General features: G+C 39.3%; 1 protein-coding gene across 3 annotated transcripts in view; it reads right to left on the bottom strand.

The window, feature by feature from the left end:
• vstm2a (V-set and transmembrane domain containing 2A) overlaps positions 1-15679 on the bottom strand; it is a 222427-nt gene that overhangs the window by 7408 nt on the left and 199340 nt on the right. For all 3 annotated transcript variants that reach the window (XM_073940338.1, XM_073940339.1, NM_001013328.1), the window contains 2 exon segments: positions 474-524; positions 1-29 (listed from right to left, as the gene is read on the bottom strand). The exon segment at positions 1-29 is cut by the window's left edge and continues 287 nt beyond it. In XM_073940338.1, the coding sequence (XP_073796439.1) occupies positions 1-29; positions 474-524 (80 nt within the window).

Here is a 15679-nt window from a genome sequence, read left to right as displayed (position 1 = left end):
GAGATGTCGTTTCCTTGCACTTTGACTGTCTGTGGAGAAAAGCAGAGAAGTAGAAGAATACTTACTGACAGTATACGCTCACTCTTTTATACACAGCTTAAAAGATCTCTGTTAATTAGCTTCTGTATTTTGTGTGTTGGGGTTACAACATTCAAGATGTTGATCTCTGCTCTGTGCACTTTTAACACAGGCTCATTGTGGACACATACTCCTGTCTACATTCCTGGAGAGTGCAAATTATGTAGCCGCAGGAATGCATGGTGGCATTTTGTCTTTAAAATGAACACTACAGGGTGGTGTGACACATATAATAGTACAGTATAGAAGTAAAAGGCAGATTTTTCAGCATTCTGCAGAATATCCTGTTTTATTTTCATCAAGAGAAACAGACTTTGCTGAAGCAGGTTGGAAATCAACCTTACAAGACAAGACAAGAGTAAATACTGTGTATATAGTATTGAAGACATACTCACACTTATTTTGGTCCCTTCTTCATCAGGATCTGGATCCGGGATCAGCTCCATCTGCACATACAGAACAATTAAATGAGTGTGTTTACAAATGTAATGACAAGCAGATCATCTCAAATACAAGTGCAACGTAAAAGCATGTGTTGTGCCAAATAATTAATTTAAAGAAGACCTATTCTGGCGCTTTTTACAAGATGAATTCATCTCTGATGTGTCTCTAGGCTGTGTAGTCAAGTTTCAGATCAAAACACCACACAAGTCTGAAACTGACCGAACAAACGCCCTCTACTGGATTAGTCATTTAACATGTACAACAAAATATACCCTAAATCAGTGGTTGTCAAACTGTGGTACATGTACCACTAGTGGTACGCGGGCTTCCTTCTAGTGGTACACGGAGGAATAAAATATGTCATGTACATGCTACATAATATTTCAAAATTTATTAAAAATGATGTATATAATATGCCATATATGACATATAGCCTATATTTCTGAGGTAATCTGCCTTGTTTTGTAACTGTGCAGAGTTGTAGCTGCTTTACTGGACCTACTACGCTACTGTATTTCAATACAGCTAATTTTGGGGTATTTGGAGAGTCAATTTTTTTCTGAACCACTGCCCAAAATAATGTATTTTATATTATTATAAATGTAAAACACACCCTCTGGTGGAATTCTCATCTGAAGCAATCAATACAATGTACCCTAAGAACATATTTCAGGATAAAAAAAAATAAATTACAGCGCCCTCTAGTGGATTTGGCATCTGAAACATACAACAAAACATATTATAATTCATGTATTTCAGATTCACAGAAATGCAGACAGAGCCCTCTAGTGGATTTGAATTTTATAACGTTTAATGAAATGTACCTTGAGTAATATATTTCAGTTTCGCAAACGAGTAATAACTGTCCTGTAGTGGATTTACCATCTGAAACGAACAACAAAATATACCCTAAATAACATTTCAGATTCACAGAAACGCAGACAGCGCCCTCTAGTGGATTTGTCATCTAAAATGTGCAATGAAATGATTTTACATTTCACAAACATATAGGATAAGGCACAATGAGCCTGTGCTGAATATAACCCACAGTGATGAAGTGGTTTCGGTCAGCTTGCTCTTATGATTTGGAAGGTTTCAAATGACTCCCAGTTAGTCAAGTGGGTGTTTTGAACCAATCGGCTAATTCACTAGCTGGCTAGAAGGCAAGAAAGTCCAATAATTGAGTGTCAAAATGGCAACCTGTTCATTACAGGTTTTGAGATGCCACATCTGTGCGTCTCTGATTAAACGAACTGAAGCCTCCATTAAAAGCTCCTAATGTTTCAGAAGTGACACAGATAGTTTTTTTTTTTACAGGTGTTTCCATTGCCTTTAGAAAAATATTTTATATTTGCAAACATGTAAACAGCGCCCTCAAGTGGATTTATCATCAGAAACCTACAACAAAACGTTATATATTTTAGTTATATATTTTAAATTTACTAAATTGCACAGCACCGTTTACTGGATTTGACTTTAAAAATGTACAACAAAAAATTTAAATACCCTAAATAATATTACTAATAATATTATTATTACTAAATGTAATATTTTACATTCACAAAAATGTAGACAGCACGCTCTAGTGGATTTGCCATCTAAAACAAACAACACAATGTACCCAAATCAACATATTTCTGATTCACAGAAATGCAGACAGCACCCTCTAGTGGATTTTTCATTTGGAACGTACAACAAAACTAGTCTAATGTATTTCCAGTTTGTAAATAATGTAGAAAGCACCCTCTAGTGGAGTTGACATCTAAAATGTAAAACAAAATGTAGCCTAAGTGTTGTATTTTATATTCGCATTAATGCAGACAGCGCCCTCTAGTGGATTTGCCATCTTAAACGAACAACAAAACATACTCAAAGTAACAGATTTTTTTATATTCACAAAAACACAGACAGCGCCCTCTACTGGACTTGTCATCTGAAATGTGCAACAAGTGGATTTCACCAAGGCACGTATTTCCAATGAGCCTGTGCTGATTATAACACAATGCTAAAAAAACATTTCGGACAGCTCGCTCTTCAAGGCTTTCAAATGAGTCACAGTAAGTGTTTTGAATGAGTCAGCTAATTAACTAGCTTGTTAGAATGCAAAGAAAAGGTCCAACAATTGAGTGTCAAAATGGCAACCTGTTCATTACAGGCTCAGAAACACCACATCTGCACATCTCTGATTTTACAAACTGAAGCCGCAGCCGCACTGACCTTGGGCTGATGCTGGGGAATCTCCATTAAAAGCTCTGAATGTTTCAGAAGCGCCGCTAATTGTTTGTTTACAGATGTTTTTCCATAACCTAAAATAACACATTTCAGATTCACAAACATGTAAACAGCGCCCTCTAGTGGATTTGTCATCTGAAACGTACAATAAACCATACGCCAAGTAACATATTTTGGATTCGCTGAATTGTACACAGCACTCTTTACAGGATTTGACACCTTAAATGTACAACATACAGCTCAGATAATGTATTTTTTACACTCACAAAAATGTAGACAGCGCCCTCTAGTGGATTTTCCCTTTGAAACAAACTACAAAATGTACCTAATGAACTTGAATTTATGCTGGGGAATCTGTGGCTCCTTTAAAAACCCTGAATGTCTCAGAAGCACAGCTAATTGTTTAGGGGTGTTTCCATTACCCTAAGTAACGTATTTCAGATTTACAAACATGTAAACAGCACCCCCTTGTGAATTTGTCATCTGAAACGTACAACAAAAGCTCAAGTAACATATTTTAGATTCGCTAACTTGTCCTCAGAACACTTTACTGGATTTGACATGATGTACAAAATGTACAACAACAAAACAATACCCCAAATAATGTCATTTTTACATTCACAAATATGTTGACAGCACGCTCTAGTGGATTTGCCATCTGAAACAAAAAACAAAATATACCCTAAGCAACGTATTTCAGATCCACAGAAACGCAGACAGCGCCCTCTAGTGGATTTGTCATCTAAAATGTGCAATGAAATGATTTTACATTTCACAAACATATAGGATAAGGCACAATGAGCCTGTGCTGAATATAACACACAGTGCTAAAACCATTTCGGTAAGCTTGCTCTTATGATTGGGAAGGTTTCAAATGACTCCCAGTTAGTCAAGTGGGTGTTTTGAACCAATCGGCTAATTAACTAGCTGGCTAAAAGGCAAGAAAGTCCAATAATTGAGTGTCAAAATAGCAACATGTTCATTACAGGTTTTGAAACGCCACATCTGTGCGTCTCTGATTAAACCAACTGAAGCCGGAGCCGCAATGACCTTGAGTTGATGCTGGGGAATCTGTGGCTCCATTAAAAGCTCCTAATGTTTCAGAAGCGACACAGATTGTTTTGTTTTTTTACAGGTGTTTCCACTATCTTTAGTAAAATATTTCATATTTGCAAACATGTAAACAGCGCCCTCAAGTGGATTTATCATCTGAAACCTACAACAAAACGTTATATATTTTAGTTATATATTTTAGATTCACTAAATTGCACACAGCATCGTTTACTGGATTTGACTTTAAAAATGTACAACAAAAATTTAAATACCCTAAATAATATTACTAATAATATTATTACTAAATGTAATATTTTACATTCACAAAAATGTAGACAGCGCCCTCTAGTGGATTTGCCATCTGAAATGTGCAATGAAATGATTTTACATTTCACAAACATATAGGATAAGGCACAACGAGCCTGTGCTGAATATAACCCACAGTGATGAAGTGGTTTCGGTAAGCTTGCTCTAATGATTTGGAAGGTTTCAAATGACTCCCAGTTAGTCGAGTGGGTGTTTTGAATGAATCGGCTAATTAACTAGCTTGTTAGAATGCAAAAAAAGGTCCAATAATTGAGTGTCAAAATGTCAACCTGTTCATTACGGGCTCAGAAACGCCACATCTGCGCGTCTCTGATTTACCAACATGAAGCCGGAGTCGCAATGACCTTGAGTTGATGCTGGGGAATCTGCGGCTTCATTAAAAGCTCTGAATGTTTCAGAAGCGCCGCTAATTGTTTGTTTAGAGGTGTTTTTTCCCGAAACTAGACGGTGATTCATTAGAACAGGAACAGATGGCGCTTGGTTTTCGTCTCTTTAAGGAGTCTGAAATATTCCAAAAGCACCACATCAAAAAACCATCAGCGCAAAACTCCATCAGGCTAAAGAGGAATAATGCACGGCAAATAATGAAGTGCGTCTGGCCCAGGTCTGAGGCGATCCGGTTTAAATGACGCAATAATGAGCAGATTAGATTGATGGTAAACATGTTGATCACGCTAACGCCAATAATGTCATGTTTGCTCGCAGCTCTCCTGAAGTATTATACGCTCACGCTTCATCCCAGCTAACCTATTGAGAGAAAATATGCATGAATGAAAAGGCGATCCCACGTGTTTGAACTCAGATTGAAAGCCGCAGATGCTTAATGCATTGACTTTAGCAGGCATCATTTATTTAGATGGCATTTTGAAGAGGAAGGCCTTTCTGAGAAGCTTCATGTGGACCGCAGAGGCCGCTCCAGCTGACACAGCAGATCAACAACATCCACACGAAATACTGGGGAAAGTCAACTAAAGAAAGGGCACACGAGGACAGAGAGATGCTTTACACTGAACTCCATACAGTGTGGATTCATCTAGAAGAGCCTCATGGAAAGTGAACCCTGCGTATTGAACAGTACTCGCTGATCATATGAATGAAAGCCACTTAAGTGTGAAAGTCAGCATGAAATCATACTGGTGCTGCTGTGTCTGATATTGCATTATTTGTTTCGGTAACACTTTACTTGAATGAGCCTGTCATGAAGCCTTTATAATCAAGACATGACACCAATGTCAATGAGATTTCATGCATGCTTATGACAACTGCCATCGCTCAGTTATGAAAACTGGACATACAGTGGGTGCAGAAAGCATTCAGACCACCAGAAACTGTTCAGTCTCTATTATTCATTCATTGTCTTTTCGGCTTAGTCCTTTTATTAATCTAGGATCGCCACAGCAGAATGAACCATCAACTTATCCAGCATATGTTTTATGCAGAGGATGCCTATCCAGCTGCAACCAAGTACTGAGAAACACCCATACACACTCAATCACACACATACAATTCACCTATACCACATGTCTTTGGATTGTTGGGGAAACTGAAGCACCCGGCGGAGGAAACCCACACCAACATGGAGAGAACATGCAGACTCTACACAGAAGCCACTCCAAACTTGCAGTGGGCTAATTACTGAGCCCACTGTACATATTCAGAAAAATATTCATGCCTCATGACAATCACGTCAGATTAATGGCAAGTTCTTTGTCTTGGTAATGTCAAGTTTACATGACAAAGACAAAAACAGGTTGTTATTGTCACGATCACCAGTGATCATAACCCCTAAGACCGCTGGATCTCACACACAAACACAAATCCGCCATTTCTGGACTACAATTTCATACATGCACTTCGCTCACACACACACACACATGCTTCCTCATTCTGAGTGATTACACTCGCACCACCTGAGGATTGTCAAAGACTACACACACTATTTAAGCAGCGCACACACTCAATTCCATTGCAGAGTCTTGTTTATCTGTAAGGTGATATTTCAACGTGTTTCCCTAGTCTTGTTTCTCCATGTTTTGACTTTTGCCAAGTTTGTCTTTTTGTCCCAGTCTGTCACCTGACTTTCGACCTCTCACCTGCTCCTTTGACTACGATTCTGCCTTCATATATCTGTTTGCACCCTTGTTGACCATTGCTTGCCTGACTCTGAGTAAACCTGCATGTGGATCCAAACTTCAGTTGTCTCAATCACAGTGATGTATTTATGTCAAGCTGTCATTACAAACAATGTCATATTTGCATTTGAAATGACATAACTGAGCAAATGACACTTAATAACAGTTGCATGCAATCTCATCCACGTCTTATAAACATCCCTTCAAGTAAAGTGTTACCATTCGTTCAAATAAGCAGCACTCCATGTCTTGTAATCCTGAATGAAAGTAACTCTCTCTTTAACAGGTTCTTTGATTGGTGTGTACTGATATGAGGGGCGGAGTCAAAATGTCACAATAGAAAAGCACATTCGTCCAATCAAACCCCATCAGACAAAATCAAGCCACGCCCACATTTGTGTTTGATCCAGACGCAGAGAATCAACAAAACAGCAGAGAAAATACTACAGACACTTCTACACTACTCTATATGTGCACCTTTTATCTCCACTTTTAAAAAGTGTACTTTTGATTAAAAAGAAAGAATTAGATGCTCATTAAGCAGTTAAACAACTGCCAACAACACAACACTCTGCTCATACTATAGCCTTTTCATGATCATTTTCATAATATGTACTTTTTTAAAGTTCACTTCTTTTTCTTTAGGGGCCATCGCTGTAAAACCAGCCACAATAACCTTACCCTCATTAAAAGTACGTTCTCCATCTTCTTCATGACACCATCTTCAAACTTCAGAGAATCATACATTCACATGAGATGAATAAAAAAAGCAATAACAGTAAAACAATACTAAAAGTATTAACACACACACACATATTCCAAGAGTTCACACTTAGCTCATGATTTATACATAGCATGTTTTGCGTGCTGTCCCGGGGGAGGGCCCTGAGCTCGAGGAATCCTCAAGCCCAGAGCTCCCTCCTTTCGCAGGGCGAAGGGAGATTAAGCTCAGGTCGATCTCAAAACACCCCTGCTGCTGAGGCCAAGATAAACTTCCTGAAAATTAGACATTTAGAAAAAGATTTAGGCTTATTTAGTCTATAATATAGAGCATGTTTGGATGGTGGAAGGAAACCGGGGAACCCAGTTGAAACCCACGTGGACACAGGAAGAACATGCAAACTCCGCACAGACATACCAGATGGCCCATTGAGGACCCAACGCCATTGGTTTTCTTTTTTAAATTTTTTTTATTTTTATAATTATTTTTAGGGGTTTTTCACCTTTATTATGACAGGACAGTAGAGAATTCAGACAGGAAAGCATTGGGAGCAGAGAGAGGGCAAGGATCGGCAAAGGACCTCGAGCCGGGAATTGAACTCGGGTTGCTGTTGGTGCTATATGTCAGCGTGCAGGACCACTAGGCTACTGGCACCGACACGCCATTGGTATTCTTGCTGTGAGGCAACAGTGCTAGTCACTGGGCCATCGTGACGCCTATTCTGGATGAAGGTGGAAGAAGGAGAGGAGGGGGGTTTCTTCCAGATGAAGATAGTTGTAGGAAGGAAATGAGGAAATATAGTGACTTGGGATCCTTTGATTGGAGTATCGTGATTAGCTAATGTGGAGCAGCTAGGTCAATCTCGAAATTACTTTAATAATAGACTTCGCACACATATATATATTCATTCATTCATTATCTTTTTTGGCTCAGTCCCTCTATTAATCAGTAGTCGCCACAGCCGAATGAACCGCCAACTTATCCAGCATGTTTTACGCACCGGATGCCTGCAACCCATCTCTGGGAAAATAACTGTGTGTGTGTGTGGTTCACATCCTACTGACAATATTGAAAAGCAAAACTGCAAAACATATTAGAATAGTTTATAGATAATCACTTTAGTAAACTTCTTGCACTCTTTTATGCAACAATCTTAAATTTTCTAAAGTGTATGCTAATGCATTAAAACATTTCCTGTTATTATCCATTTCCATTTCTCAAGTTGCGAATCCTTTAATCCTGAATAATTGTGCTTCTCCTATAATGCTGTTTTTACTGAATAACAAAACTCAAAGAGAGCAGAATAAGCTGATTCTCCTGAAGAACTGCAGACGTGCTGAGAGTGTTTTCTGGAGGAGTGTTTGAGACCGAGACATGCTGCAGCGTCTGCATGAAGCGACCTGTTGATCTCCATTACGCTCAGATCTCGTATCTCTGCTATAACACTCCAGCCATTAGCCGGACCTCCCATTCAAATCACATTCAATTAGACTAACTGTGTCTTAATGAATATCCAATTCCAGGAGCAGATCTGCAGTTCAGCATTGACGTCTGAGCAGAATCTGGATCACATGCAGATCAGGACACTTCAACTGCAAGACTCACAGACTCTATATAGAAATATATACTTGCATGATCCCAAATCAGAAAAGGGTGGGACAGTATTCACCTTATTCCTCATGTACAAGTGAGCGCAGCCATTTGAATCTCTTTGGCTCGAGACTTCTGGTCTCATTCACTTCCACTCATTTTAGACGTTAAAAACAGCTCGCTCTGCTGCTTGCAAACTGATTTTTTTTAATTATATTATTATTTTTTATGTAAAGTCATGAACACACTCGATTGTACCAGGTTTTCTGCCGTTAATTATTCCGAGTAATTTCTCAAATAGGAAACTCAATTGGAAGTTGTGAAACAATTGCAAAAACGAGCGCACTTCAGCATTGAAGAATAACGTCAACAGAAAACACAAATAAAGAAAGTAGTAAACTCCAAATTTACGACAAGATATAATTCAAGACAATGCAAAACCACACTGTGCACACATTACAAAGTCCTGCTGCGGATGAAGAGGATACAGGTACTGGACTGGCCTGCCTGCAGTCCTGACCTGTCTCCAATAGAGAACGTGGGGCGTATTTTAAAGCACAAAAAGCAATAACAAAGACCCCGTACCCACCTTAATACTTGTTTGCAGGAGGAATGGGACCAAATGACACCTGAAACACTTCACCACTTGCTGTCTTCAGTCTCTAAACGTATTTAAGTGTTGTAAAAAGAAACAGCAACCTTAAAACAGGTAAATGCTTTACTGATGCTACTTATTTTGAAATTTGCTGCAAGAACCAAAACTGCAATGTTTGCTTATATATCAGACGAGTAGCAGTGCAATATGGCTGTATATCAGCACTGGTGGGAGGTGTGCGTTGACTCAAGGTCACAGTCCGAGTGCCTTAGTGTCCCACCCGTGCCAATATACAGCCATATGGCACTGCTATGAGTGTGATATTGCATTTATACAACAGTTCAACGGCACGATCGTGTATATAAAACAGAAAATCAAACACATTTTTAATTATGAAAATGATTTCCCGACCTGTTGCTTTATGCTATTATGTATTTGTATTTAATTCATCTTTTAAATGAATCTGAAATGTTCCGTCAGATAAAAATCTCTTTAAAATCTCCGCCGCAGCCGCTGTCATGTTCACACACACACACACACACACACACACACACACACACACACACACACACACACACACACACACCCTCAGTAGATTAAATACTCACATCATGCTGTGTTTAATAGTGTCTCCAAAAGTCTGTCTGATTAGATGTGTGTGTGTGTGTGTGTGTGTGTGTGTGTGTGTGTATGTGTGCGCTCTGAATCTCTGCTAGTTTGTCTCCTCATCTGTGGTTCTTCATTACAGCACAGCCTCATTCTTCATCCTCTGAAATCGACTTCTTGTAAAATAGGCCTGTGCAATTATTTAGCTTAATATACGGGGCTGGAGGTCCCGACACTAAATGAACGTCAGGAGAGAAGGATTGCTCCATCTATATTAAGATATAAACATCTCTCTCAGCCGTCCAGAATATTTCACCTCACATATCAGCAGCTGAACTACAGCGTATCAGCACTGTCTAAAACCAGGAAAATAAGGAGACACGCACACACACGCGCACACACACACACACACGCTTGCAGTAAACAATCTGCAGTTTTACATTTTCAAAATATTTTATTTTATCTGTTTTATGAGCCCCCTTCCTCATGGGGACTTAAAATGTCCCCGCAAGGTCAAATGTTACTGTTATTGCTATACTTGTGGGGACATTTGGTTCCCAAAACGCAAGGAATACAAGATGCACAGACACACATGTGCTCACACACACACACACACACACACATATGCAAACACTTTCTCTCACACACGCACACACACAGTATAAACAGACACAAAAGCACACACAAACACGCACATGCACACACAAGCAAAAGCAAACTCACACAAACATTTAAACACATGCAAACACGCACACACACACACACACACACATGTACACAAACAGACAAAAACAAACACAGAAACAATCATACACACATTCGCTATCAAACTCACACACAAAACACATGAGAAATCACACACAAACATTCACACACAGGCACACACACACACACACACACAAGAAAAAAGCACACATACACACTCACAAGCAAATAAACAAACACACGAACAAGCAAACACAGACTCAAACTCAAACAAAAAACACATCAAAACACACAAACACAGACACACAAATACACACAAGCAAACACACATGCACACACACACTCAAACACAAACACGCATGCATGCAAACATGCCCACACACTCTCAAACACAATTACACCAATAATCAAAAAACACCCAAACACACATAAGCCCACACAAACACACACACACACAAACACACACAAGCAAATACAGACAACAACAAAAAACACACACTTACACACAAACACTCCCACACACAAGCAAATACATAAACACACATGCTGACCGTCATGCACCATTGTATGACTGTTTTGAGGATTGCATGGAAGGGGTGACGGCACCTGTAATGAAACAGAAGGGGAATCCTGCTGTTTTGATATTTATTTCTAAGTGTTTAAACAAAGCGAAAGCACAGAACAGACTCACAGTTAAGAGCGTGGGGCGGCCCCTGGTGGTTCGGCAGTATGGGTTGCAGATAGAGAGGTTCAACTCTTTAATGTTTATTTGCCACCCTTTAGAAAAACACTGAAAAATACGGGAAAATACCTTTACGAGATGATAGCGGGATAGAACTGTAAAATAAAGGAGAATGCTGGGAAAAACGGGAGGGTTGATAGGTATGAAAATATATATTTCAGGTGTTGTTAGGACAAAAACTCCTTTTAGTATGAACAATATTTCTTCTATTGCACAGCAGTGCTTTCATTTAGAACAGGACTTGTTGGTGTCATCAATCTGGCAACCTGAGCTTGCATGTGTTTTGAACCAGGACTGCAATACCTAGTTCAACCACTGGGTGTCAAACTTACATACTGCACCATTAAACAATGGCAGATGAGTTACTGAGGGTTTACCTATAGTTCCCAGATGAAGGCTTTCACTCAGCAGAAACACAGAGTCTCTGAACACATGAGGCTTTGGGTTTCTTGACTCTGTGTCTTTTCTTTTTCACTACTGAGAGCAGTGTAAATCCAGAACTTTAACCAAACAACAGGCCAAAAACAGACAGACTCATGTGGGACGAGCCGTATTTACAGTCTCATAAGAAAACCTCTCTCTCTCTGACTTTCATTCCAAACATCGGTCTCGTCCTCAATCCACAACAGATGACATCCAGACGTCACTCATTCACTAAACTTTGCAAAACTTATTTCATGATTTATTTGTCCTCAATTCAATAGTTGACACTTAGCTGATGATTGATAATAAAGTGTGTTTGGCATGCTGTCCTGGGAGAGAGCCCTGAGCTCAGAAGAACCTCCAGCTTCCCTGGTTTAGTTAGGGCCTGTGACAGATTATAGGGATTGCTGTGGAGAGAGAAACTGCTGACTGAAGCGTAGGTAGGAGCCTGACTGAGAGCTCATCTATTGTGTTTCTCATCTAATTTGGTTTGGTCAATTCATTATGTGGTTAGAACTGTGGCCTCACAGCAAGAATGTTGCTGGTTCGATCCCTTGCTAGGTCACAGTCTATGTTTCTGTGTGGAGCTTGCATATTCTCCCCGTGTTGGCGTGGGTTCCCTTCGGATGGTCTGGTTTCCCCCACATCAAGCTGTTCAGACACAACCAGCATCAAATGATTCTAAAGCTATTTACAAATACTGTATTTGTTAATGGTTTCAAATGAAAATATTGTGAAATAATGTTTAACTCAAAATTATCTACTAAAAAATATCTACTAATTGTGAATACAGATGAACAAAAAATTCTTTAAAATATTTTATTTATTTATTTATTTATTTATTTATTTATTTATTAAATTTAATTTAATTTAATTTAATTTAATTTAATTTAATTTAATTTAATTTAATTCATTCATCATTTTTTTTCGGCTTAGTACCTTTATTTATAAGAGGTCGCCACAGCGGAATGAACCACCAACTTATCCAGCATATGTTTTATGCAGCAGATGCCTATCCATCTGCAACCCAACACTGGGAAACATACTTACACTCTTGCACACACTCATACACTACGGCCGGTTTAGTTTATCAACACAAGGAGAACATGCAAACTCCACACAGAAACAACTGACCCAGCCGGGACTCGAACCAGCGGCCTTCTTACTATGAGGCCACAGTCCTAACCACTGAGCCACCGTGCCACCCCTAAAACTATTAGGGGTCGCAACAGCAGAATGAACCGCCAACTTATGTTTCGCACAGCCGATGTCCTTCCAGCTGTAACCCATCACTGGGAAACATCCATACACACTCACACACACACACACACACTACGGTCAATGTAGCCTACCCAATTCTTATGAATGCAATAATCTAATCTATTTATGACTCTCGGTTACTGTGACATCCATATCAGCGGAGAGCTTAAGATGAAGAAGAAAACAACAGAAAATCAAGATTAACTGTGAGCATAATATCACTTTATTAAAGCATCGATTGCTAATCAAGCTATAATTATGCAGGAAACAGCATTTAATTGTGCATATTAATGTAAAGCTCAAGCTGAGAGCCTTAGAAGGTCCAGAAAAGTCCCTCCAGCCCCACAGAAAGCTCTTGAACACAATGCATGAATGAAAAGAAGTAAAAAGACTCGTAAATAATATATCAAGTGGCTGAAATCATTTCATTTGAACATCAGGGGAGCTGTAATGATAATGCTGACTCCAGATCAGACTCTCAACAGTCAGATAATGTTATCATCCTAACGCAACACTGCGCAGGATAAGGAAGTCATTTAATTATAAAAAATAAAAACATCAAAGCAGAGGTGAAATTCAGGTCTCATCATTATATTTAACAGCACTCAACCTACATAAGTGAAGCTCCACCATCAATCCTCATTCATCATTTACTGCTGCATCGGGATATAAAGAAGGCCCTTCATGGATTGTAATGTGGAGACGAGATTTAGTTTTAATTTCCGCCCTGATTTACGGCTCCAGCTATGCAGTGCTGCGCTCGCTTGCCAGATTTTAGATGAATAATTACTCAATATATGTATAGCAGATCGTAAACTATGAGATGCTATGGATGCTGTATAACCAATACACACACACACACACACACTTGTGTTGTTTTGAAGTCATGCGATTTCAGACCGAACATTCAAAGTACCACAGTAAACAATATACAGAGCGTGTCAATGAACGAATGCTCGAATATATAACCAACTTTACCTCAATTTATTAAAGGGTCACGAAACACCAAAACACATTTTTTGAGCTGTTGACAGTGGTATATGTGTCCCACACTGCTGTAAACACTATTAGGACACCTATATTTCACTAAAAAGTGTAAATTGGTTGTTTTTGCGTTATTTCAAGCAAATTCGTGCTTCCGGTTTGAAACGAATTGTTGAAGCTGCGTCACGGTCATGAGATAATAGCGTGTATTCCAGCGTGCAAACTGGACGTCTGTGCCAGAGTGTGTCTTATTACATCTTACAGTGTGCTGCATTAATGCATGAGTAAGGCTTGGTTTAAACCAATCAGCGCGCTCTATTGTGCAACTTCATTAAAATTCATTACTGTCACAGTGTTTAGACGACAGAGACGCCACGTTGTGTTGGCAAAACAAGCGTGAAGTGTTGCTTTTATAGTTTGCTGCAGTGAAGTTTTGTTTTCATTTTCTCTCTGTGAGAGCTCAGCTGGAGTCACGTGTGGATTAACAGTGTACGCGACGCTCGACAACAATAACTTACGTGTCTAAGGAGGATTATTGTTTACCCGAGAGCTCTTCTCATCTTCAAACGCTGAGATCCGGATTCGCTGCTCGTCTCCTCTTAATAAAGACGCGGCTCTAGTTGCTGGTGATTGTTCTGTCTCTACAGATTTGGTAAGTGAGCGACCAGTGCTCTTTGTTTATTCAGTTTGTTCGTATCGAACTGACTATTGCACCGAGTGTAAACATGTCAGCACCACAACCAAACTTTAACCTCGTGTAGGATTTTCGTGTAGGATTTTTACGCTTTGAGCAGATCCTCGCATCAAATATCTCGTTTGTCGTGAGGGGCATGAATGAATTCCCTGAATGAAAGAGCCAAACTGCAGTTAAAGTCCAACATTTAATCATTTGGCAAATAATTCGACTACAGATGTCCATGTAGGTTAAACACCATCACTTTCTCACCTGTGTGTATGTGTGTGTGTGTGTGTGTGTTTTGACTCTGGAACTCGCGCGCGCCCAAATAGACACTCCCACACCATCCCACTTTAGTTCCTCCGTCACTCCACCCTAAACAGAGCTTAAACATTTTCTGGCTTTTTCCGAAGTAGAGGTGTGAAAACACCCTGCTGAAACGAGCGGGTTTCACGGCCCTTTAATCTCATACCTGTAAGCAAACACAGAACTGGAAATTCACCCAAAACATGCCAAGCAACAAATCCACACAGAGTTCCCTGTCAGACAGATAGAGATGTCGTTCCAGTGCTTCACCTTCAGTCGTGACTTCCATTAGCCTTCGGAAAAGTCATTAACCCAGACGCTCACACACATTTGCAGACTGATGCTGAATGACTGAATGGTGTGTTCAGTGCTCAGCTCAGCTCTTCAGTCAAGCAGAATGCCTCAACATCTCAACACATTTCATTAAACACACGGAAGCATTTTAGCATGAATCGTTTAGCAGTTATGAACATTGAGTTAAAGTTAGTTTTATATTCGCACATTCAGACTTTCTTAAGAATAATATAAAATATTATGCAAATATTGAGTAGTGAACTCATTTAAGCAGCCGATCACTATCCAAGTACAGCATTGTACAGTCAATTAAATAGTGCTCATGTTGTTTTAAAGTCATTCTTACATGCGATTTCAGACCCAATATTTAAATTAGCATAATAAACAATATAGGGAATGTGTTACACATTGTTATTGTTTAAAAATGAATAGATGTGCAAATATAAAAACAACTTTACCTCAATGCTGTGAATGCAATGAGAAGAGGACAATTCATCCTCACATCACACAC

The sequence above is a fragment of the Danio rerio genome, chromosome 24 (genome assembly GCF_049306965.1).
Source record: "Danio rerio strain Tuebingen ecotype United States chromosome 24, GRCz12tu, whole genome shotgun sequence".
Taxonomy (NCBI): domain Eukaryota; kingdom Metazoa; phylum Chordata; class Actinopteri; order Cypriniformes; family Danionidae; genus Danio; species Danio rerio.
This window is presented reverse-complemented; position numbering and strand designations above follow the sequence as displayed.